General features: G+C 43.7%; 1 protein-coding gene across 4 annotated transcripts in view; it reads left to right on the top strand.

Moving 5' to 3' along the window:
* kdm5c (lysine demethylase 5C) overlaps positions 1–21976 on the top strand; it is a 79291-nt gene extending 57315 nt beyond the window's left edge. For 3 of the 4 annotated variants that reach the window (XM_084333146.1, XM_084333144.1, XM_084333143.1), the window contains 6 exons: positions 4408–4536; positions 6568–7356; positions 9991–10033; positions 17825–18024; positions 18352–18534; positions 20690–21976. In XM_084333146.1, coding sequence (XP_084189272.1) covers positions 4408–4536; positions 6568–7356; positions 9991–10033; positions 17825–18024; positions 18352–18534; positions 20690–20698 — 1353 coding nt within the window. In that variant the 3' untranslated portion in view covers positions 20699–21976. The remainder of the gene's footprint in view (positions 1–4407; positions 4537–6567; positions 7357–9990; positions 10034–17824; positions 18025–18351; positions 18535–20689) is intronic. The other variant, XM_084333145.1, reaches the window with a different exon arrangement.
* The last annotated feature ends 2232 nt before the right edge of the window (positions 21977–24208 follow it).

Below are 24208 nucleotides of genomic sequence, written 5' to 3'. Positions count from 1 at the left end.
GGATTAATTTCCTCACCCGAATGATTTGCTCTTAGCCAGCATTCTAGATAGCAGTAACTGCACAGACAGGGGTTTAATGCCCACTCTTTCCCAAAACAAAACCCCAAGAGGGCGCGCAACTCCACCTAATAACGTCAGCATCAACAATAACATAGTGTAGCGCCGAAGAATAGGAGTCGGAGGCGGGGTGTCGAAAGACGACGCTAAGCGTTTATTCGACATCAACTTCAACGTCAACACTCTGTTTACTTGCTAGCTAACAGGAACTTGTTTGCCGACAGGAAAGTAATGAACATAATTGTCTGTGCGGAGCCCTTATCCCCAACACATAGTTCCGTGGGTGAATTATTTTGATCCACCACAATAGAACACATTAAATAGCTTACATAAGTCTAACCAGCTAGCACTAACGTTAGCTTTTTTTGTTTAGAAAAAGCTCACCCCAACTTATGAGTCTGTAACTGAGTGGCGAGACTAAACAAAAAAGACAAAATCGAAACTAAACAAAAAAGACTAAACTAAAATGCTCAGACCTGTAGTTGACTAAAACTTGACTAAACGAAAAATAGATAAAGGTGACTAAATATGGTAAACGAAAAAGAGCATTTGAGACATGACTAAGACTAAAACTAAAATGTTAAATAGCTGACAAAATTAACACTGCTAGCCAATGGGGACTTGGGTCGCACAATACACCCATACTAGCCATTAAAAATGCTCCAATACTCCATTTCATTAGTATCGATACTTTTAGAATAATTAGCCTGATGCCGTATTTTCCATGAGTTGAGTGACGGAGCTGTGTGTGTGTGTGTGTGTGTGTGTGTGTGTGCACGCGCGTGTCAAACGGAGATTAGCTATATAGCTCGGCAGGCTGCAGCTGTGACAGAATAATGTAATTTTTTAAAACTGGTCCAGGATCTGTAAACCTGGTCGTCCTGACCGCGTCTATTCTTAACCCAAACGGTTCATGCGTTTTGTGAATCTGATTGGCCACTGACGTTTCTGGTCATGTGACATGTGCGGCCAATCGCGTGACGCGCCCATTTCCGCCTCGACCAGCTGCAAACCCTAACCCGTCCACGTGTAGCTTATTGCCAGCGGAAGAGTGCAAGAATGCTTCCGCATTCGTCACCGACGCCCATGTGACCGCGGCAGCGCGAGAGAGCGGCAGTGCGGAAATAGGCTGTCTATTGCCATTCTCTAAGACAAACTCTAACCTTAACCAGCTCCTTAACAGCGCCTTAACTTAACCCTTCTAACCTTAACCAACTCCGAAACAATGCTTAACCTTAACCTTGCCTAACCTTAACCTTAACCATAGAAAGAATATTGCCATTCTCTAAGACGAACTCTAACCTTAACCAGCTCCTTAACAGCGCCTAAACTTAACCCTTCTAACCTTAACCAACTCCGAAACAATGCCTAACCTTAACCTTAACCTTAACCTTAACCATGCCTAACCTTAACCGGCGAAAGAATACACGTTAAAAAAAATAAAAATAAAATAAATTGACGGGATTCGAACTTGTCACCAACGGACCGCAGCGCTGCCAGGTGAGCTAAGCTTCGAATGAAAATCATCGCGGATTACGGCTACATAATGCCGCAAGCTCTGCCGCAAGCTCTGCCGCTCCACTCTGCGGCTGCCGCGGGGCGTGTCGCAGCCAATCAGGGAAAACGCGGAAGCACTGGGCAGCACTCCTCCGCTGGCAATAAGCGGACCGTCCCAACCGTTCTATCGCCCTGCTCTAAGACAAACTCTAACCTTAACCAACTTCGAAAGAGTGCCTAAGCTTAACCGGGGAAAGAACTTGCCGTCACACGATTGGTGCGACCAGAAACATCAGTGGCCAATCAGAGCGCAAAACGGGAATGCGGAAGCATGCACCGTTTGGGTTAAGAATACAGGCGTCCTGACCTGCACCACTGTGCATTTCCCTGGTCCAGGATCTGTAAACCTGGTGATCAACGTTTCCGTTTCAACTCGTCGTCCTGATGGGATATTTATGCTTTTTCATGTTTTGGTCTGGCAGCTGATTGGACAGGTTAGCTGCTATAGGGAGCTGTAGTCTGACGTCACTGGTTGTTTCACCCGTATAGAGATTTATCATTGGGAAAATGGATTATCGGCTATTGTAACAATTCTGCCGCATGGAATTTGAAAAACATTCCACTTTGGCACAAAATGAGTTCCCTTCTATCACTAACATTGTTGTTTAAAGGTCAACCTCCACTTTGTATTTTTGTTCAATAAACAATGTGGACTAGGCCAACAGTGGCTTTCATGAAGAAGGGGAAAAAAAAGTATTGAAATTGACCCAGTTTTAGCGTTTTTATCAAACATTTTGTCTGCCCAACACAATCACCACGCACGTGCATATTTTAATCAATGGTTCATAACGTGCGTGTGTAATCGAAATGATCGTCACAACAGGTGCAGGGCACCAGGGGGCGCTGAGAGTCACACAGCTAGTGGCAGGCAGAGAGCCTTGCTACCATAGATATATGCTTGCTACTACTAGCCGAATGAAAATGTATCTGTTTCACCTCACTATTGCTCCGTGATTATAGCCATCCATCCATCTCTAAAGCTAACCACTATTTGTAAAAGCCACAACCACGTTACCATATTTGTAATAATGTAAATCATTGTGTCGTTGTACACATATTGTGTTTATAACGTTAGTAGATAACATAGCTTAGCTTGGTAGCTATTGTGCTAACAACATATCCCGACATCCGGCTCGCTGGCCGGCATGAACGGCCGACCCAAAATGGTTCTCTCCTCTCTGTACACCCCGTCCCCACGGGTGCCCTGCCGGGGGGCCCATGGACGCGACGGCGGCGGCAGCCGTAGGGTGCTCGAGCCCGTAAAGGCTAATGTTACACGATAGCTATGAGCTAACTAGCGCTGCGGGCTCCGGCGCCCTGCGGCCGCCGCTGTTGTCGAGTCCACAAGCTCCTCCGCGGGGACGGGGGCACACAAAGAGGAGAGAACCACCCGCAGGGACGGCGGGCTATAGGCTAACGTCAGTGAGTGTAGTAGTCCTGACTGTAGCAGGGACGGCGGAGATATAGGCTAACTGTGATGCACCGAGTGAGCCACCATTGATCTAGTACTATGACCCGGACGGACATAAGGCATACGTTTCCTGAAGTGACGTCACGGCCGTGCTAGGTGCTAGCGTCTGATAAGCTTTTAGATTCGGCTCATTAATATGCACCTGTTGTCATGTTGTGACGTCGGCGTTTGATAAGCTTTTTTGATTCGCGCGTGCATGTTATTCGTGCGTGGACCTTTTTAACTCTTTCAGAGTGGCATTTCCGGTGTCAAATGGAAAAAAATAAATAATAAAATTATATACCAATGATGTAAACTACCCATAATTGATCAGTAGGGTTTAACCTGGAGGTTGGGCTTTAAGCATTTTTGGTTGAAGTAAAATTCTGCAATTTTTTTTAATGATTAATTGCGAATATTTTCATGTTGAGCTATAGATTGTGGATGAATAAGCACAGAAAGGTACACCATGCCAATGTTAATGCTTTATTTCTTTTAAACGAGATGATTTAGAAATGGGCAATGGGGAAATGCATTGGGATGGACAGAGGGTGGAACACGAAAAACGGCAATGACATAACCACTACACCTCCCTATAGAGACTGCACCCGAGTAGTAGAGGCCACAGTGGCTCAGGAGGTAGAGCGCTCGTCTGGTAGTCGGAAGGCTCCCGGTTCGATTCCCACTCCTCCCCCGGCAGTATCCTTGAGCAAGACACTTAGTCCCTAATTGCTCCCCGATGTGCAGGTTGGCACCTTGCGCGGTCGCCTCCGCCGTCGGTGTGCGAGTGAACCGGTGAATGTGAGGAACAAATTGTAAAGCGCTTTGGATAAAGCTTGTTTATAAATGTGTTCCTGTGTTAAAAGCCCAGTGAGTGAACAGGGTGAGTCAGTGTGGATGTGTTCCTGTGTTAAAAGCCCAGTGAGTGAACAGGGTGAGTCAGTGTGGATGTGTTCCTGTGTTAAAAGCCCAGTGAGTGAACAGGGTGAGTCAGTGTGGATGTGTTCCTGTGTTAAAAGCCCAGTGAGTGAACAGGATGAGTCAGTGTGGATGTGTTCCTGTGTTAAAAGCCCAGTGAGTGAACAGGGTGAGTCAGTGTGGATGTGTTCCTGTGTTAAAAGCCCAGTGAGTGAACAGGGTGAGTCAGTGTGGATGTGTTCCTGTGTTAAAAGCCCAGTGAGTGAACAGGGTGAGTCAGTGTGGATGTGTTCCTGTGTTAAAAGCCCAGTGAGTGAACAGGGTGAGTCAGTGTGGATGTGTTCCTGTGTTAAAAGCCCAGTGAGTGAACAAGGTGAGTCAGTGTGGATGTGTTCCTGTGTTAAAAGCCCAGTGTTGCCCCGCAGGTCCTGTGCCCCTGTGCCAAGAGGAAGGAGCGGGCGGAGGAGACGGAGCTGCTCGACGAGCCGCTAGACGACTCCGACACGAACACTCTGGGCCTCTCTGCTCAGGACCTGAGGGACCCGGGCGCTATCGTGAGTTCACTCTGTCACACCATGAATGTGATGTAGAGATGCATTCTAATCTAGATTAGGGGTGCATACATGGGTCGCGTATCGGTATCGGCCGATAAGTGCCTTGTTCACTGCAATTGGCCTAGCGGCCGATAAGCTTAAATTTACAGAATTTTAATTGGCGCGCAAGTGCAGCCGCCAGTTCAAAAGTCTTGTTGAAACCCGCAGATACCAGTGTGTGTGAAGCATTAATAGAATAGAAGTACTTTATTGATCAAGAGGGAAATTCAGCACCACAGATTGCTCACAATAAACATTTAGGTGGTCAAAAATCGAAAATAAGGATAGTCAAATGCGGTCAGGTGGCGTAGCGGAGATTGCGTTCGTCACCAACGCCGGAGAAGCTGGATTCGCCTGTACGAATCCAGCTCCCGGCGTTGCTATCAGCTCACACTAATACAATTGGCAGTATTAGAGGGTGGGAAAGCTGAAGGGTGGGTCCTGGGCGTTGTGGACAGCGACCCCTACAGTTCGGTCGGGGCGCCTGCTCAGCAAGGGTAGGATCTAGGGAGAGATAGTGCGGCCTCCCACACGCTACACTCTCCCCGGTGAGAATCTGCGCTGCCAGGCTGGCCTGCCGGCAGGCTGCACATGCGTCGGAGGAAAGCATGTGACAGTCTCCGGTCTCCCGGACCAACAGTAGGGGAAAGTGCGCAACAACCAGGAAGGGTGGGATGGGAGAAAAATTGGGGAAGAAAGATAATCAAAAAAATTAAAATTTAAATACAGTCAAATATATACACTCGAAATATGTATATAGTACATTCTAAAAATATACAGCCAAAAATGTCGATGTAAAATGTACAGGAAGATATGCAAGAATGTATACTGTCACTCAGGGTTCGAAATTAACCGGGGCTTGGGGCAAAATGCCCTCGAAAATTGACCAAATGCCCTCGAAAATCAGTTAAGGGGGGCAATAAAAGCCCCCGACAGTTTACTAATTATATATATAATTATATATATGCTCTACAGTGCGAGCATTTCCCTCGTATTTGGCCCTAATAATATGTGTGTGTGTGCGAACCGGAAAAATCATTTACTTGCAGAGTGAAGATTACAAAACAGCTCCGCTGTTAATAGTTAAGAAACTGGACTGAAATTCAGGTTTTGGGTGGAATGCAAGGAGGGAGGCGGGGCCCGCTGCGTGTTACAGGGTGCTTGAGAGGTGCGAACACAGACAAGACAGACAGAGAGCTCTGCTTTTCAGCAAGCATGCATAGTGCTGTGTAACATTAAGTTACACTGCTATCTTAACGTTAGCAAGCTAAGCATCTGCATAGCGCGACCTGTGTAACGTTAAGTAACTTGTGTTCGGCGGGGAAAGACCGTTCCATTTGTAACACAACTCCAAAGAATAACATCCAAATGATCCCGATGCGCATTTCCTTCATTCCACAGCGCTGAGCGAGCAACGTATTTCATTGATCGATCTGACAACAACACAACTTGCCCTCAGGGACAATCATATTTAATCTATTTAGATAGAGTATGTATGTATTATTTACAGATAATTGAAGGTACCTCAAAACATGAAACCAAGCCATGTCACACATCGTGTGTGTGTGTTACTTGAACAATTGTCACTCTGCTCCTAAATTTCCGTGTGCTCCTAAATTTGTATTTAAATTTTATTTATTAACATTTTATTTAGGAGCACATGTGCTCCTTGGGAAAAAGGTTAGCGTAGAGCCCTATATATGGAGACATTAACATTACGTTATCAAACATAGGGACGAAGACTGTAAAAAAAAAAGTGTCAACAATGTTTTATAATCTTTATGTTAATTTTCATTATAAAAATGTTGTGCCCCCGAAATACAAAAAAAGCCCCCGGAAATCAATTAAGGGGGGGCAAAAAAAGCCCTTGAAAAAAAATGTTAATTTCTAACCCTGCTGTCACTCTGTTACTCTGTGCTCAGTGAGGCAGTGAGGCCTCTAATACTGCTAGTGTTACTGCCGCGCGGCCCTAACGCTCCGCCTCTGCTCCAGGTGACGGCGTTCAAAGAGGGCGAGCACCAGGAGAAGGCGGCTCTGTTCCGGGTCCAGAAGAGCAACCTGTGTAAAGCCGGCCTGGACGCCGCGGCTGAGCGCACGGAGGACAAGGAGAACGGCAGGTGGGACGACGCCATGGAGCTGGACACGCCCCCCACCCCCTCACAGAACTCTGTAAAGGAGAACGGTAACCACTGCGACACCACTCCGGCTCCTCCCCCTCAGTCGGTGTGCACGTGCGGCGGGCCCCCGCAGGCCCCCCAGCTCCGCTGCCACCTGTGTAAAGACTGGTTCCACGGCGGCTGCGTCCCCTTCCCCTCCCTCCTCCCGCCGCCCTCCTCCGGCTCCTCAGTGACTACTAACCCCCTCTGCTGGTGGGACTGGGACTCGCGCTTCCTGTGCCCGCGGTGCCAGAGGTCGCGGCGCCCGCGCCTGGAGACCATCCTGCAGCTGCTGGTGGCGCTTCAGCGGCTGCCCGTGCGGCTGCCCGAGGGCGAGGCGCTGCAGTGTCTCACGGAGCGCGCCATCACCTGGCAGGGGCGCGCCAAGGAGGCCCTGGAGACCACGGAGCTGCAGGGGGCGCTCCGCGCGCTGGAGGAGCTCAAACGGACGCTCCGCGGGGAGGGAGGAGAGGAGGAGGAGGCGGAGGAGGAGGAGAAGAAGAAAGGGAACTCTGTGATTGTGTTGTCGGACTCTGAAGGAGGAGAGGGGGAGGACGGAGTCATCGACCTGACCGACGAGAACTCGCCGAAGAAGAGGAGCAAGGAGGAGGTGAACGGCACTCAGGTGGGGAACCGCCTCTGTTAACCCTTTCACTGCCACACTACAGTAGGGCTGCAACTAACCATTATTTTGGTAGTGGACTAATCTGTCGACAATTTTTTCGATTAGTCGACTAATCTAACGGTTATTTCCGTCACACCCTCCATCTCTGCTTCCTGTGGGCGCGGCTCCTTCTCCGGGCTCCAGTGCATGTTTTACCTCACATGCTCAAGTCTGCACACCTGTGACTGTCACCCTGTTGTCCACTCCCTCCGCCTTAACATAACATGATCCCATAGCAAATTTAAATAATGACTCATGAAACATTTGAATTTGGATCTTAAGCTACTTGCTTAATCAAATGTATTTAATAACAAATACAATAATCAATCATAATAAACAAATGAAATAATACAAATTAAAGTGCAAGTTTAAATTTAAAGATAAGGTGCAAATAATGTTTAAAAAGTAGCAGCCTCTGCCCCAGCACCCTGGTTCTGATGGGGCTGTTATCCTGGTCCAGGAGGGTGACGTGGATCCACTCACTAGGCTCCACCATCTCCAACAGCTGTAGAGGAGAGGAGGACGAGTCAGATCAGACAGACTTCTAGGTCTTTTGTTTGCTGTGTCTGTGTGTGAGTGATAGGGATGGGTACCTTTCACATTTGAACCGATACCGGTACCTGTGAATCGATACCGGTACCCAACGGTACCTTTTTTCGGTACTTTAGTCTCTAAAAATTGTATCTACCTACCTCAGTTGTAAAAAAATAAAAATAAAAATCCAAACTTAATATTTAATAAATAAATAATGTATTATTATTACTTATTATTTACATCTTACTGATGTAAAGTATTTTACAACTGATTCAACAAACAAACAATCTAGCAGCAATGAACTACTCTGCTGCTGATTGAGTATTCTAGCAGTTATTTTTGCTCCACCCCCGCTTTGGAGAAGACCCGCTCTGCGGTGTGTGTGTGTGTGGCTTGTTTACCGACGTCACATCCTCTACTCTTCTGTCCTGAGTTGTGCCGGCTTGCACTGTAGCCCTAGGAGCTAACGTTATGTCCGACGGTTAGCTTAGCTAATGTCAGCTTGAGTATGTCAAACGGGTTACAAATATGTGAAACTATGGAAGGAGTAAGCCGACAGCTAAAAATATAACCCACCGCGGCAGCGCGAGCACATGGCAAAAGAACGTTTCGAGAGGAGTGGAAGTTTGGAGATAGTGGTGTTTCAAGAGACTGGCTACAGTAATATGATGCTGGGCTGTAGTGATCAGTTGTTCCGTGTGGCGCAAGTATGTCAAAAAGAAAAACGGAAACAACACGTTTGTCATCTGTAGTAAATAAATGAAGCTGGAATCCATTCGTGACCATGAACAGAGCCAGTGTCCCATTGTGTCCCGGATTCAATCTCCTCTCCGCTAAAGATGCTCTGTCGCTACTCGCTAGGCTAACAGCCATGTCAGACAGAGCAGATGTGGAAACTGAGCTACACTTTCTTAACAACCTTCCCACTACCAAGATATTATTACCGACGTGTTCCGGTAGGTACCTTTTTAAAAGTACCGAATTCGGTACCCATCCCTAGTGAGTGAAAGGGGCTGTGTGTGTCGTACTCTGATCTCCTGCAGAGGAACACACAATTTACAAATGACAGCGTCCATAAAGGAACCCGTGATTGCATTGCTATAGCAAACTTATAAATCATCAGATATAAGATAGCTAGCACTAACGTTCCCGGTCTCTGCAGTCTTGCCTGCGCTTTAGCCCAAAAAGTTCAACTTTTTTTAACTGAGATAAAAAGCAGCCTGGCTAGAGACCATGGCGCTATACAGACAGTGGACTAGCTATCTTAACTAGCTATCTTAACATACCTAATTAATACTCCAGTCTGCAAAAATACGACACTTGGTGCTAATTCACGGAGCTGTAAACACCGGTAGCCTAGCCCAGCTCTAGTGTGCTCTAGTAGGCTGTAAGCTCGGCGCTGTTTAGCTAACGTTACATACAGCTCGTTGATGGACCCGCAGCCTCAAGATAACTGAAATAGTGTTCGCTTAGCAAGCATTATCCCTGAGACGTTCTGGTTTCCAACATGTAAGCTTACAATACTATGGCTAACTAGCTAAAACTTACCCATGATCCGAGTAGCTGTCATCACGGTTCCAGGGTGCTTGTTGCATCACTAGTGCTCCTCGCTGCTGCTTTCTTCTTCGTCGTTAGTACACAGAATGCAGTCATGGCAGACAAGGGAAATTATACTGCCCCAGCACTTCCTGTAGTGCATTGCAGTTACAAATTAACATTTGCGCAGTTTTGAATGACCGTTACCGGCTCTGTTTTTATACGACGCATCGACACTAAAATTCCGCATCGACGTCGTCAATTATGTCGACTAATCGTTGCAGCCCTCTACACTACAGAAGGTTAACCCTTTACTATCACACGGTAGTGTGATAGTAAAGGGTTAACCTTTTGTAGTGTGGCAGTGAAAGGGTTAACCTACTGTTTTGTGGCAGTGAAAGGGTTAACCTTCTGTGTATTGTCACAGTGAAAGGGTTAACAGTTTGGTAGTGCGGCAGTGAAAGGGTTAACCGTGTTTCACCCGGTGTGATGCTTACCGGTTTCTTGTGTTTGTTTTGTACACAGGCTGGATGTGAAAATGGCATCGGCAAGAAGTCAAATATTACAGGTAAGCTGTGGGTATTGATCTTAAAATAAGAGGAGTTCTTAACAAGTGTAAACTTAAAGGATAACTCTAAAATGTTGCTTAAATGTGGGCCCTAAGCTCTAGCGGTCCGGTGGTGGACTGCCATAAATCCATCTCTACAGACTGTATGAATTAATGTTGCGTTTTCTTTCCAACTAGCCAAGAGTAAAGACCCTAACCCTGTCAAAACAGCAGTCATAGTGTATATTTTCAGCAATACGTTTGTTTACCAGTAGGTTAAAGTGTTATTAGTGAAATATGAGTTTTGGAAATCTATTCAGAAACTAGCGAATATCGACGGATGGAAATGCGCGCCGCCATTTTGTTTGTAGTCGTATGAGGAGAGGAGACCCAGCCAGGGCTTTCGATGGGCATTGGAATTTTGAAAAACGACAAGCCAGCTCCTGTCAATCATATGACTTGTGGATTTCCTTTTTTATTTATCTTATTTTTCGGGATTATCTACCACAACTAGTGCTGACCTTCGATTTTTTTTTTGGCAATCGAAGCTTCGGGGCCGAGTTTCGATTTTAATTCGAAGCTTCGAATTTAAAAAAAATATTTTTTTTTTATATATATATATATATATATATTTTTTTTTTTTAATCTTATGTTGTGGGACTTGTACAGCACTTTGGTAAACTTTGTTGTTTTTAAATGTGCTCTATAAATAAAGTGGATTGGATTAATTAATTAAGTAGCCCCTTTCGTGACTGTGACGCAGCCAACACAGTGTGATTTAATTCAAGGTGGATCGCTGTTGTCGTTTGAACAACTTCAGATTTAATGGGAACTACCAATCCCCCAAATCAAGAATGTTTAAGATGAATGTAGTAAGATTTTGATTATTTGAAATATGGCCTGTGTAGACTAAACTATGCACAGAATTATGTCAGTCTACAAGGTCCGGATTCTACATGGTCCGGCAATGTAGACCTTGTAGACTCCACTACAGTACAGACCAATTATCAGTGAATGTTCATGCATTTTTAAGAAGGGCTACTTCCACAAAAAAACAAAGAACTCACCAAAACATCTCAGTAGCACCTTATCTAAATGTTCTATTTCATATATGGAGATTCATATTTATTTATGTATTGCATGCATTTCTACATTTTATTTCCTATTTTGTTTATTCATCCCAGTATCTTTCTTTCTTATGTGTGGAATTCTACAAGACATTTACATTCACATTTACATTTAGTCATTTAGCTGACGCTTTTATCCAAAGTTCTGTACGACAGGTCATCAGGAAGGATACAACTCTATCAGCTGAGTAACAATATTCATCAAAGTGTTGCGTGTTACAGTGTAGGTTAGTTTATTAGGACAAGTGCATGACAGTAAGGTTAGTTAGGGTTAGATTTTTTTATTTTATTTCTTAAATTTTATTTCAGATAATGGTTGAAGAAGTGCGTCTTTAGTCGACGGCGAAAGATTGGATGGGATTCGGCTGTCCTATCTGGGGTGGGTAGTAGTTCATTCCACCATTGTGGGGCAAGGACTGAGAATAGGCGTGTAGGTGGTGTATATGTGTTTGAGGATGATATCCTTCAAACAGGCAATAGTGATGATTAGGGATGGGTATCGTTAGGATTTTATCGATACTACTACTCCTATCGATACTGCTTAACGGTTCGGTACTTTATCGATACTCTTATCGGTTCTTTTTGATAATTTTTTTATATTTGCAGTTGAGAGCATTGGTCATCTCCCTACAGTAAAGATTAGAAATGATTGAATTATTGTAAATTTGTGTGGAGTGGTGGGAATAGCTGCTTCAATAATAACTTATAACAACAACAGACAAGTTAGACAACTATGTATACAAAAAAAACGATATACACTGAATGATTAGTTGTTACCTAAAGTCCTTGGACTCCACTGTAGAGAACGGGTGCAGGCCTTTGACAACAAACTTTGTCACAGCCCTGTGACACTCGTTCACCCTATCCTCTGTCGTCTTTCCTCTAGCTGCTAGGGAGAAAGGACTTTGGGTGGTGGAGGTAGAGGGAGGATGTGTGGTGGGCTCACTGGGACACATTGGTGGCTGATCTCAGCTTGACGATCTATAAAAAGTTTTTAGATTGTAGTATTTGTAGCTAAACAATTATTTTGTTTATTAGCCTATTTGTAATAATTCGTTATTAGCCTAGGAAACTCCGTATCTTGGCTTACCGGCTGCAGTGGACGTGGATGCAGATGGACCACTGCGCGCAAGGCAGTCGAATACGGCGCATTTCTGCAAACTAATATAGTGTTTTGCAAACAAATGTTTTGATAGATTGCTCGTATTGCCACCCTTACTGGCAAATGTTTTGTTGCACTTGTGAACGCTTCGCTCTATCCGCCATCACGACTCAGTCCATGCAGAGCTGTCTGTGTCTGTGTGCAGCGCACGTCAGCACGGAGACAGCGCTGAGATGCTTCCAGCTGCAGCACATCAGGTGTGCGGGGCTTGTATGTGCGGGGCTTGTAAGCGCTGCGGTCTGACGTGCTGCAGCTGCATACTATTGACAGCGCTTTCATTAAGGAGTACCCGTATGTATGTGTAGCGCGACTCGCGAGGAGTGTGTGTAATAATGACTCGCTGCGACTCGCTTCTCGTGCAGAGACAGAGAGAGGAGAGATCGTTCGCAACTTTTAAATAATAATAATAATAATAATAATAATAATTTCTCTAGAGTATCGATAGCAGTACCGAGGACGTCGGAGCTTATAAATACTCCGGTATTTTCTAATATAGTACCGGTTCCCGTTTAAAACCGGGGTCCGGGGGGCATCCCTAGTGATGATATAATTTGGGCAGTGCTGAGCTGGGTTACTTTCCTCCAGTGTATTTGTCCCCCGGCCCCACCCAATGGCCCCATGCACACACACACACACACACACACACACACACACACACACACACACACACACACACACACCGAAGTAAAAATAAAAATTTAATAAAAAATTTGAATTCTTTTTTTTGAAAATTTATTTATTTTTTATTCATTTTTTTTTACTTCGATTTCTTTTTAATGTTCGAAGCTTGTGCCATCGAACGAAGCTTCGAAGTATTTAAGACAGCCCTAACCACAACCCTGAACGTTATTGGCATAAATTAGACCGCAGTTAGTTTATCTACCTTTCTGTGAACGTCTAGCAATCTGATGAAAAAATGCAGGCGCAATTTCCATTACATTTTTTTAATTAAAATAAAAGTAGATTTCATTCACGGTTTTTGCTGCACGCCTGGTGATACTAAATCCAGATTGATCTCTGCCATTTAAAAGAGGCGATTTGGCCCGATCCATAGATGTGCGACTTGGCTATAATAAGGTAATTTATATGCCTGATAATCTTTTATTTTTTATCTACTAGTTTTTCTCCTATTTTTCTGTATTTTTCTCCCATCCCAATTTAGTCGTTATGCCAATTCTCCCCTTCCTGGTCGTTGCATGCATTTTCCCCCCACTTGCCGGTCTAGGGAGCCTATCAGATGCTTCCTCCGATACATAGGAGACAGCCAGCAGCCTCTTTTCACCTGACAGCGAGGACTCTCACTGGGGAAGTGTAACACGTGGGACGATCACACTACCTTCCCCAATTCCCTCCCTCGCTGTGCAGGCGCCCTGACCGACCTGTAGGAGTCGCTGTTTATAACGACCAGGACCCACCCCACCAGCTTTCCACCCGCTGACACTGCCAATTGTGTCAGTATGGACGACCGACCAAGCCGGAGGTACCACGGCAGCCGGATTCGATCCCACTGTCTCTGTAGGCCTGATATTCTATAATAATATTTCAAATTGCATGTGTCCGGATGGCAGAATTCACTACTGTATCTACAAAACCTTCTGTTTAATCATCTTCCCTTTATTCATTTGCTTAGATTTTTTGTACACGTGATCTCAAGAAGGTGCTGAACGAGCTCAGTTTTTTCATGTCTGGTCATTTTTAGCATGGTGTTATTCACCGTCAAAGATCAAAAAGAATGAATTGATATTCTCCTTTGGTTCATTACAATTTACACAATATTTCTGACACTGGGAATACATTACCCGAGATCCATAGGTGTCCCTATATACCAAGAACATGCAAATGGACCTTGTAGAAGTGGAGCAATCTTCAATTTACTTAGGTATGTATTTTTTGGCAGATTTTCAGAAAATAGGGCTAGGGCTCAAGAGGTTAAAGGATAATTCCACAATTTTGTTTAAATGTGGGTCCTAAACAAGGATAACTCCACAATTTAGCTTACCCTCTTAAGCCCTAGCCATATTTTCAGAAAATTCGCTTTAAATACATACCCAAGTAAATGGAAGATTGCTCCACTTCTACAAGGTCCATTTGCATGTTCTTGGTATCTAGGGACATCTATGGACCTCAGGGAATGTATTCCCAGTAGGGGTGTAATGGTACGTGTATTCGTCCCGCGACTTCACGGTACGGACGTCACGGTTCGGTACATCCAGCCATACGACGAATACTGCACGCATTGCTGCACGAATCCGCTTCAAGGCCCTCGACCTGGCATACCGTGCGGCAAAGGGAACCGCTCCCGCCTACCTCCGGTCAATGGTCTCTAACTACACACCCTCAAGACCCGTACGCTCTGCAGCCTCAGACCTACTCCTATCCAAGCTCCGGGAGGACCATCAAAGAGAAGTCGCCTATTCTCAGTCCTTGCCCCACAATGGTGGAATGAACTACCCACCCCAGTTAGGACAGCTGAAACCCGTCCAATCTTTCGCAGTCGACTAAAGACTCACTTCTTCAACCATTATCTGAAATATAATATATATATATTTTTTTTATATAACCCTAACTAACCTTACTGTCATGCACTTGTCCTAAAAAACTAACCTACACTGTAGCACGCAACACTTTGATGAACATTGTTACTCAGCTGATAGAGTTGAATGAATTAATGAAAATGTTTATTTAAAATGGACACCACAGCCACATTGGACCAGCCACAGTGGACAGACCAGATGTGTTGTTTTGCGTGTTTATAGCACAAGTGCTAGTTTTCGACACCAGTCCATTGAGGCTTTTCTAAAAGATATAATAAAATCAACAGTACCATCAGTACATTAGTCATCAGTTGTACCCTTCCTGATGACTTGTCGTACAGAACTTGTAAGCCGCTTTGGATAAAAGCGTCAGCTAAATGACTAAATGTAAATGTACGTCTCATACGACATCTTCACTTGACTTTACACTGGCTTACTTTGATCTTTAACTCATTCAGAGCCACGCTCCTTTGACCATATTAGGGCTAGCGTGCCAGTAAGGAAGTCAATGGGAGGACGGGGACATTTGCGAACGCTTAAACTATATCTTAAATTATGGCTATGGGTCTAAAACACCCCTCGCTTATCAATGACTTGCTTGCAGTCAACATGTACGAAACGGATTGTTTTTTCATTGGTACATTTCCGTTTTATACCGTTTTGAATAAGAGTATAGTTTTGGAGATGTCTAGTAATTCCAGAGAAATTCCGCCATAATAGCCCTTTACTGGAATACACAAAACACGTTGTCATTTTTACGGCTGATTTTGTTTTCAAATAAACGCTAGATTATCGATGGTATATGTTAGGGCTGGGCGATATGGCCTAAATATGATATCACGATATTTTCTGACCTTTCGGCGATACACGATACGCATCACGATGTTTTTCTTTTTTTCCCCAAACAATTCATTATGAGGCTTACCAAGACAGTATTTGAGTTTGCAAGCTAACATTAAAGACAAAATAAAATACCCATGCATTTAGCATTTTTATATTATATATTAGATTTAGATTATTGGATTATTAGATTATATATTGCATATATTTAGCAATGAGATATTATATGATTTAGATATGAAATATGATGAATTGAAAATGGGGGACCCTGATGTAAACAAGACGAAAGTCTTTCTCTGGTCTGCATCCTCCAGTCCACTGTTGACTGTTGTTGTATTGAGCTGTACTGTATTGTACCCATGCTGCAATCTGTTAATAACGTTTATATTCATTCAGTCGGCAAACAGAATCATTTTGATTGACAGTCGCGTCTGCCAATTACGTCACATCGCTTGCACCCGCCCTGCTGTTCTTAGCACCAATCGGCAAGCGCGTATTCATTTTTTACTTCCGCCATTCGAGAGCTCAATGAAAACAACAATGGCAGCGGTAGCTCGCCGCGGCCGACGTTTAGCTTTTAGCTCTGCAGAATGACTAAACGACTGGAGGCATAATGATTTTACTGCAACGGATGTTATAATAAAAGCCTTTCCATACATCTGTCTGATTGAAAACGTTATTAACAGACCGCAGAATGGGCACAACGGAGTCAGCACGGGCTGAGATATGAACGACTAATGCTTGCTATCTATCTAGGTCGACCTCGGTCGTTGCTATGTAAATACGCTGATGTTATTGAAAGTGTAACTATATAACGTTAATGCCACAAAACGAATGCCTTTGTTATCATAAGTAGTAACTTTTGATGCAGTAGTGTGTGTGTGGGGCGGCGCTGTTCAAAAGTGTCAACGTGTGGACCAGATTGACGCAACACAAGCCTCTTGGGCAAAACATCACGATATCCACGATACGTTTAAAAAGTGTATCGTTAATGAACTGTACCCGATATTTATATAATATCGTCATATCGCCCAGCCCTAGTATATGTGTACTTATGCACGCTAGAGAAGCGGGCTGAAAAATCGATTATCCATGCCGTGGTCAACGCTAACGTTATGCGCACACACACACACTGCGATGGTGGAGAAAAAAACATCTGATTAACCCAAGACTGGTAACATAGAGTCCTTACCTCACATCAGATGTTCTGCAAAAAGATGAATCCAATTCCTGATCACCATTCCAAATATTGATTTTGTTTATTGATCCAACATTATAGTCCAAAACACATAATCGAAAGCTGCTCCCAGCCTCCCCAGTGAATGTGGTAACGGCTATTGCTTGCCCGAGAAGGGAAACCCCGGGAGCGGAGTTTTCTTCTGATGCACAGTCCCACCCAATCCAATCCAATGATGTGCAATACCATCCGGGAGACGATAGGCGGCGGTATTTGCCCTTTTCGAGCTCAGACCCATTCCCAATGATAACGTCAGGCTGGATGGATGAAAAATGAATGGATATTGCTAATAAAATAAATAACGATTAAAACCCGAGTTTTCTCTGGTCTTGGCACTCAACGCATGGCGAGTTAACCCGACTAATCTCGTGGTTGGCACTGAATGGGTTAACATTGAATATTACGTTGTCACGCTAGAAGTCCGATGATTGACGGGCTGGCGTGAGATGGGAAATGTAGTTTTATGAAATTCTAAATCCAAAGAAAGCCCTGGGTCTCTTCTCTCAAAAGACTACTCAAGTTAGGTTGCGCCGCATCCTTGCATCAATATGCGCCTTTTCCAGACTCGATGCGCTGAGATTTCTATAAACTCATATTTCACTAATAACACTTAAAATCATTGGTAAACAAACGTAGTGCTGAAAATATACACCTTGACTGCTGTTTTGACAGGGTTAGGGTCTTTACTCTTGGCTACATTTGAGGAAAAAATATACGTAACATTAATTAATACGTTCTGTATTGATGGATTTATGGTGTGATATGAATCTCGGCCCTGTACCGGGCCCGTCGGCCTTAAGTGGTTAAACGTAGGCCCTAAACTTAATGGATAACTCCAACATTTTTGCTTAAATGTGGGTCCTAAACTTAAAGGTTCCCCAGACTACCATCTCTTCTCGCCCCTCTTTCCAGGTGTGGACTCTCTGCTGCTCCTGTTACCCCTGTTGCGGGGCCAGGTGGTGGCGCTGTCCCCGGGCACCAGCAAGCAGTTGGAGGAGCTCCAGCTGGAGGGAGACCTTCTGGAGGTCTCTCTGGACCAGACGCAAACCATCCACCGCATCCTGCAGGCCTCCTCGGTGCCGCCCAGAGAAACGCTGCTCACACTCATACAGGTCAGAGACTGGGACGGCGCGGTGGTCTTCCGGTGGAAGACCTACTACTTTCTGCAGTGTACAAGACTGGACTTGCATCACATGCTGCACATTACCAAACCAAGCGAATGATTGAAAGTAGTAGTAGGTCTTTGGCCGAACCACACTCTTGTTGCAGCGGACATGTTGACAAGTGAAACAGCTGGCAAAAACACGTATTTACATTTAGTCATTTAGCTCGCATTGATAAATGACTGATGAATTTGGCCCGTCGCCCTGAATTTCAACCGTCTCCGTCATGTAGCTGTCGATGTTGTAACCCTCCTCCCTCCCTCTCTCTCGTCTCAGATTGAGCTCCAGGAGCAGAGGGGAACGGGCCGCGGACGAGCCAAGGACTCTAAGAGGAAGAGGAAGAGCCACAGAGGCGGGGCGGAGGGAGGCCCCAGATCCCTGGACGTCTCGGAGTCGAAGAAGACCCGCCCGCTTAGCCACAGCCCCTCTCTGCACTTACCCATCCAGACCCATCCAGAGGTGGGTGTCTTCGGACTCTTAGTTTACTCTCGGGCCTCTTTGTACAGTTTTTATCCATTGCTACATGTGGCTTAAGACCTAGTTTTGCTCCATTGCTACACATGGCTTAAGACCTAGTTTTGCTCCATTGCTACACATGGCTTAAGACCTAGTTTTGCTCCATTGCTACACATGGCTTAATACCTAGTTTTTCTCCATTGCTACACATGGCTTAAGACCTAGTTTTTCTCCATTGCTACGCATGGCGACCTAATTTTTCTCCATTGCTACGCATGGCGACCTAGTTTTTCTTCATTGCTACACATGGCTTAAGACCTAGTTTTTCTTCATTGCTACACATGGCTTAAGACCTAGTTTTTCTCCATTGCTATGCATGTCGACCTAATTTTTCTCCATTGCTACGCATGGCGACCTAGTTTTTCTTCATTGCTACACATGGCTTAAGACCTAGTTTTTCTCCATTTCTACACATGGCTTAAGACCTAGTTTTGCTCCATTGCTACACATGGCTTAAGACCTAGTTTTGCTCCATTGCTACACATGGCTTAAGACCTAGTTTTGCTCCATTGCTACACATGGCTTAATACCTAGTTTTTCTCCATTGCTACACATGGCTTAAGACCTAGTTTTTCTCCATTGCTACGCATGGCGACCTAATTTTTCTCCATTGCTACGCATGGCGACCTAGTTTTTATTCATTGCTACACATGGCTTAAGACCTAGTTTTTCTTCATTGCTACACATGGCTTAAGACCTAGTTTTTCTCCATTGCTACGCATGGCGACCAAATTTTTCTCCATTGCTACGCATGGCGACCTAGTTTTTCTTCATTGCTACACATGGCTTAAGACCTAGTTTTGCTCCATTGCTACACGTGGCTTAAGACCTAGTTTTTCTCCATTGCTATGCATGGCTTAACCTGTTCCACCCCAGGTGAAAATCTGCATAAAATGTATACCTAGGTAAATGGAATATTGCTCCACTTCTACAAGGGCTATTTGCATATTCTTGGTATCTAGGAACATCTATGGACCTCAATGAATGTATTCTCAGTGTCAGAAATATTGTGTCTATTACTAGGCTTGCTTAAATTCTGATGAAACAAAGGAAAATATGAATTATGATTTTTCTTTTCATCTTTGACAGTGAATAAAACCATGATAATAATGACCAAACTTAAAAAAACTGCCACTGAGCTAATTCAGTACCCTCTTGAGATCATGTGTACAAAAGATCTAAGGAAATTAATAAAGGGAAGATGATAAAATTGAAGGTTTTGTATATACAGTACTGAATTCTCCCATCCGGACCAATGCAATTTGAAATATTATTATAGAATATATGCTTATACATTACCTTATTATAGCCAATTCGCACATTTATATATATATACATATAGTATCTTTCAAATGGCCGAGTTCAATTTGGATATAGTATCACCAGGCATGCGTAATAACATATACAGATATTTAATGTAATCGACTGTACTTTTTTATTTCTCCCACAGTGTAATCATTCTGTAACTAATTTCAGATCTAATTATTCCTACATGATTACAATAGTGTGGAGAAACTGACTGTGTTTCAATATTTGTCAAAAACGTTACCTTTTGTAGCTTATTATCGCGATTCATAACAATTATTGATATGATTCCTTCAGAACGCCGAACTTTGAACGTCCATAGCAGACCACAGGAAGTGTAGTTTTGAGAAATTCCGACACTGGCAGATAGCTGGCGAGGCGATCTTCAAAATGGCCGCAAAAAAACTACAATTCCCATGGTTCAACATTTCCATTTCCGCTTCCGCGTCAAAAACGCGACTGAAAAATAAAAACTTAAAATGATAAAAACTCACTTTTAACCTATTGCTAAACTATTGCCAACCTAACGTTTTACATTCTACATGTATTTGTGACATAGTAGTGATAATAATACTTGAAAACGTTTGATTTTAAAAACGCAAATTTATTGCATCACTCATAAAAATATTAATATATGATAATAATGTCAAAAAGGGGTCGGTACCGACCCCGTGGGGGGGAACAGGTTAAGACCTAGTTTTTCTCCATTGCTTAAGACCTAGTTTGAGTGAATAAAACAAATAACACCTCTTCTCTTAATGGCAACTATTTTATTTGTCTCCTTCTGTTTCAGGTTTTGTGATGTGGTCAAAAGATGGAACTCTGGAGAATAAGGAACTGTGGAACACGTGAAGAGGAACAGAGAGAGGACAGAATCATTCTGTGCCAGAAGACGAGTGTGTCAAGATGTATAATGATGCAGGACATCCCCCTGTATCCCCCCTCCTCCTCATCATCTCTCTCACACCTACTAACACACTCACTGATGATAGTTAGGAGCCCCTTCATCTACACTCCTATGCTCCCAGCCATGCCCCCCCCCCCACCCATTCACCATGTCTACACTGTTTTAACCACACTCTCCCCCTGCCCATCTCTGCTCTCTCTCTCTCTCTCTCTCTCTCTCTCTCTCTCTCTTTCTCTCCCCCTCCCCCCCCCCCTCTTCTCCAGTGAAGGTGTTAGGAGTGTGTGGGACTGACCTTGTTATTGGAGTTGCTCAGTCTTAAGATAAGTCTCAGAGGTCAGTCAATATATGCCATGTCCTCTTCCCCCCACCCCACCAGCTGTATTAAATGCTAGTTTGACTGAAGCCCGTCTCCAGTCTCACAACCTCCCCTCCCCTCCCTCCAACACACTCTTCACTGAAGTAGGATGTTTTATTTGGGGTGGGGTGGGGTGGGGGGGTTATTAAAGATGGGTTTTCCGTGGGGGCATGACTTTTAAACAGCTGTGTTACACCAGGAGGGTTTTGACGGCCGGTCTTAGGTAACAGCACCGTGGAGACACGTGTAGTTTTCCTTTTTTTGTATTAAATCTTATGTGTTAGTTGAGGTTATTTGAGGGGACATTTATTTTGAATAATAAGCCCATGGAAACTTTTTTTTATATACTTTTTCTTTTCTTTCTGGGAAGTGTGAAAAGCAGGCATTCATGTTTTTGGTGCTACTTTCCCAAAATGGATCTATACTGGATCTATACCTCCTTGCTTTTCTCTTCTCCTCCTCCTCTCCTCCTTCCTTCCTTGTGTCGCTTTGGTTTTAGTAGGTCCCCCCACCCCCCCCCCCCCATTCCTTGACTCCGTTTTCTTTTTTTTGTCTGTCCTTTTCAACCTGACCTTCCACCTTTCTCTCTCTCTTTCTCTCTCTCTGCAAACTAAAGTAACACTTCACTGTATTTCACTTTATCACATGTTATTTTGTCTCCTGGGTTCAGATGATTATTATTATATTATTATTATTGGTATTGATATTGCAGACACGCCAGTTGTCGTGAGTTTGTGTATAAACTTTTCATTTCAATGTTGCCTTTTTTGTTTCTTTTCACTCTTGTTAGAAAATAAAGGTTTAGAATTGTTTTAGGACATCTGCTTTCCTGACTCGTCATTCCCCCCCCCCCCCCCCCCCCCCCCCCCCCCGACATCAGAAAGTTCAAGATCAGTCAGGTTTATTTGTCAGGGTATCTGCAGGGTATTCAAAAGTATTGAATTCATAATTCTCAATTATAAATGTCTTTTTTCAGTGTCTAGCATTGTATTATAGTAATAGGAGTTAGTATCAATGTGTTTGTGTCTCTAAATACCATATTGGCGGATTGCCGTCATCCAGGTCATTCATTTCCTGGTCGAAAAAATCAGGTCATTCTGATTTGACTCGCATGGTGACGTCACGTGGCGAGGATGGAGCGGATAGTGATCCGATTGGCTCTGTGGTTGTAGCGTACCAAACGGGGTTTGACAGACAGCGAGCGAGAGAGAGAGGCATAATCAGATAGACCCTCGCGACAGAGCACGCATGCGAGTCGCGCTGTCGTCTCGGTCTGTGTCTCTCGCTCCTCTATCTCTCTCTCGATTCGGGAGCATGAACTAACGGCCCGTCTATAGCTGTAGCGCGCGGCACAGTGGACTTCCTCAAATGGGAGAGGGAGAAAGAGAAGGGGACCTGCGTACCTCGCACGCAGCTGTGTTTACACAGTGCTCTCTCTCTCTCTGCCACTCGCAGACTGTGTGGATGACTGTCACTGAAAGTGCTTATGGGCGGAGCCCAGCCAATAACAGGCTGAAATCTTGAGGCTGGAAAATTATGCTTTTGAGTACTCCATTAGAAATATAAAACAATGATTTTTTTTTTTTTTTTTTTTTAATAAACCTTACAGATGTCTCCCATAGACTCTCAGGAATTGTGTAAAGTTGCCCAAATAGTGTAATAGCAATGCAGGTCCCCTTTAAAAGGTATTTAAAAAAATCTTACATTTTATTTGTACAGGTATTATACCTTTTGAGTGGCAGCCCAGCTCTCAGGAGATTAAATAATATGAAATATATGAAATGTTTTTGTATAAAAAAAATCATTTGTTTTTTTACAGAGCTGGCGAGAGCTTGTATGGAACGTGCAATAATTTAAATTGGCATGCAAGTGGTGTGACCACCAGATCAGTGTCGCTATGAGTCTTGTTTTTTTTTTACTAGTATGTTTGTGAAATTTATATTGGATTTAGCTCCAATATTTATTTAATATTTAAAAGTCTTAAATGTAACTTGTTGAAACCTGCAGATACCCCGTTTGTGTTGTGTTGTGTTCTCATTCAAATGTAACCTTGGTGATGCTGCTGCTGCCAGTGATTTGACTTCCAAACTGTTTCTCATGATAAAATGGTTTTATTTAGAAAAGCTTTTGCTGTCAAACGCCAAGACAATAATGACATCACATACAATAATACTGAACAAACAAGCACACTGTGTTTTTGATCTACTCTAGGAATCTAAGCGAAGTTCATAGAAGGTTCACATTGTTACGACATTTCACACACCCTACGTCTTTTAATCTTTTTCGAAGTACATAGAAACTTGTTGATTACGTACATTTTTATTTATTTTTTCACATTGAACATGCATGGAAGTCAAAATGTTAAAGTATCATTTTGAGAATGTGTAATATTGTTCTTGTATAAAGTCCCACACACATTAAGGTAAAAATGGATCACACCTGCAGCGTTCATAGGAAATGGTCAAAACAGAATTACCCAAACTGTCACCAAAAGCCTGTTAAAGAGAGCGTAGAAAAAAAAAGTGAAGATTCATTGAAGTCAGCTTAGGCATTTGTCATGGAGAGAATCAGAAATTGAGTCGATTGTAATTTCAGTCTGCGAAGCCGATATTGTGCCTTCATGACTCCACCCCAATATGTAGCGGTTATTTACTGTGCTTAGTTTAGTATGTTGTGCCCGTTTTCAGCCCTGTGCCACTGCCTGCCAGCTGCTCTGCGCTTCAGTGCCTCTTCAGCTGTTCGTGCCTCAGTGTTTTCCTATGAATAACATCGCATACAATATGACTGCCTGCAAGGAAGGCACCGTTCATCAATTATCAAAAGGCTCTTTTTTCCCTTTTACTCTGAACTTGATCTCATTGCATCCATCTGTCAAAACAAACGAGCGTTTATACAAGTCGAGAGACCGCAAGAATGACGAACATTTCGCAAAGAAAGTCTACAATTAATTGGCACAATTTCATCCTCTTTAGGATAACGGTTCACACAATAAATGTTATGGCACAGAATATTCTCCAGCAACTGCCACTCCGTCTCGGTTCACGTCCATC

This window comes from Notolepis coatsorum, assembly GCF_963971535.1.
Source record: "Notolepis coatsorum genome assembly, chromosome: 17".
Lineage (NCBI taxonomy): Eukaryota > Metazoa > Chordata > Actinopteri > Aulopiformes > Paralepididae > Notolepis > Notolepis coatsorum.
This window is presented reverse-complemented; position numbering and strand designations above follow the sequence as displayed.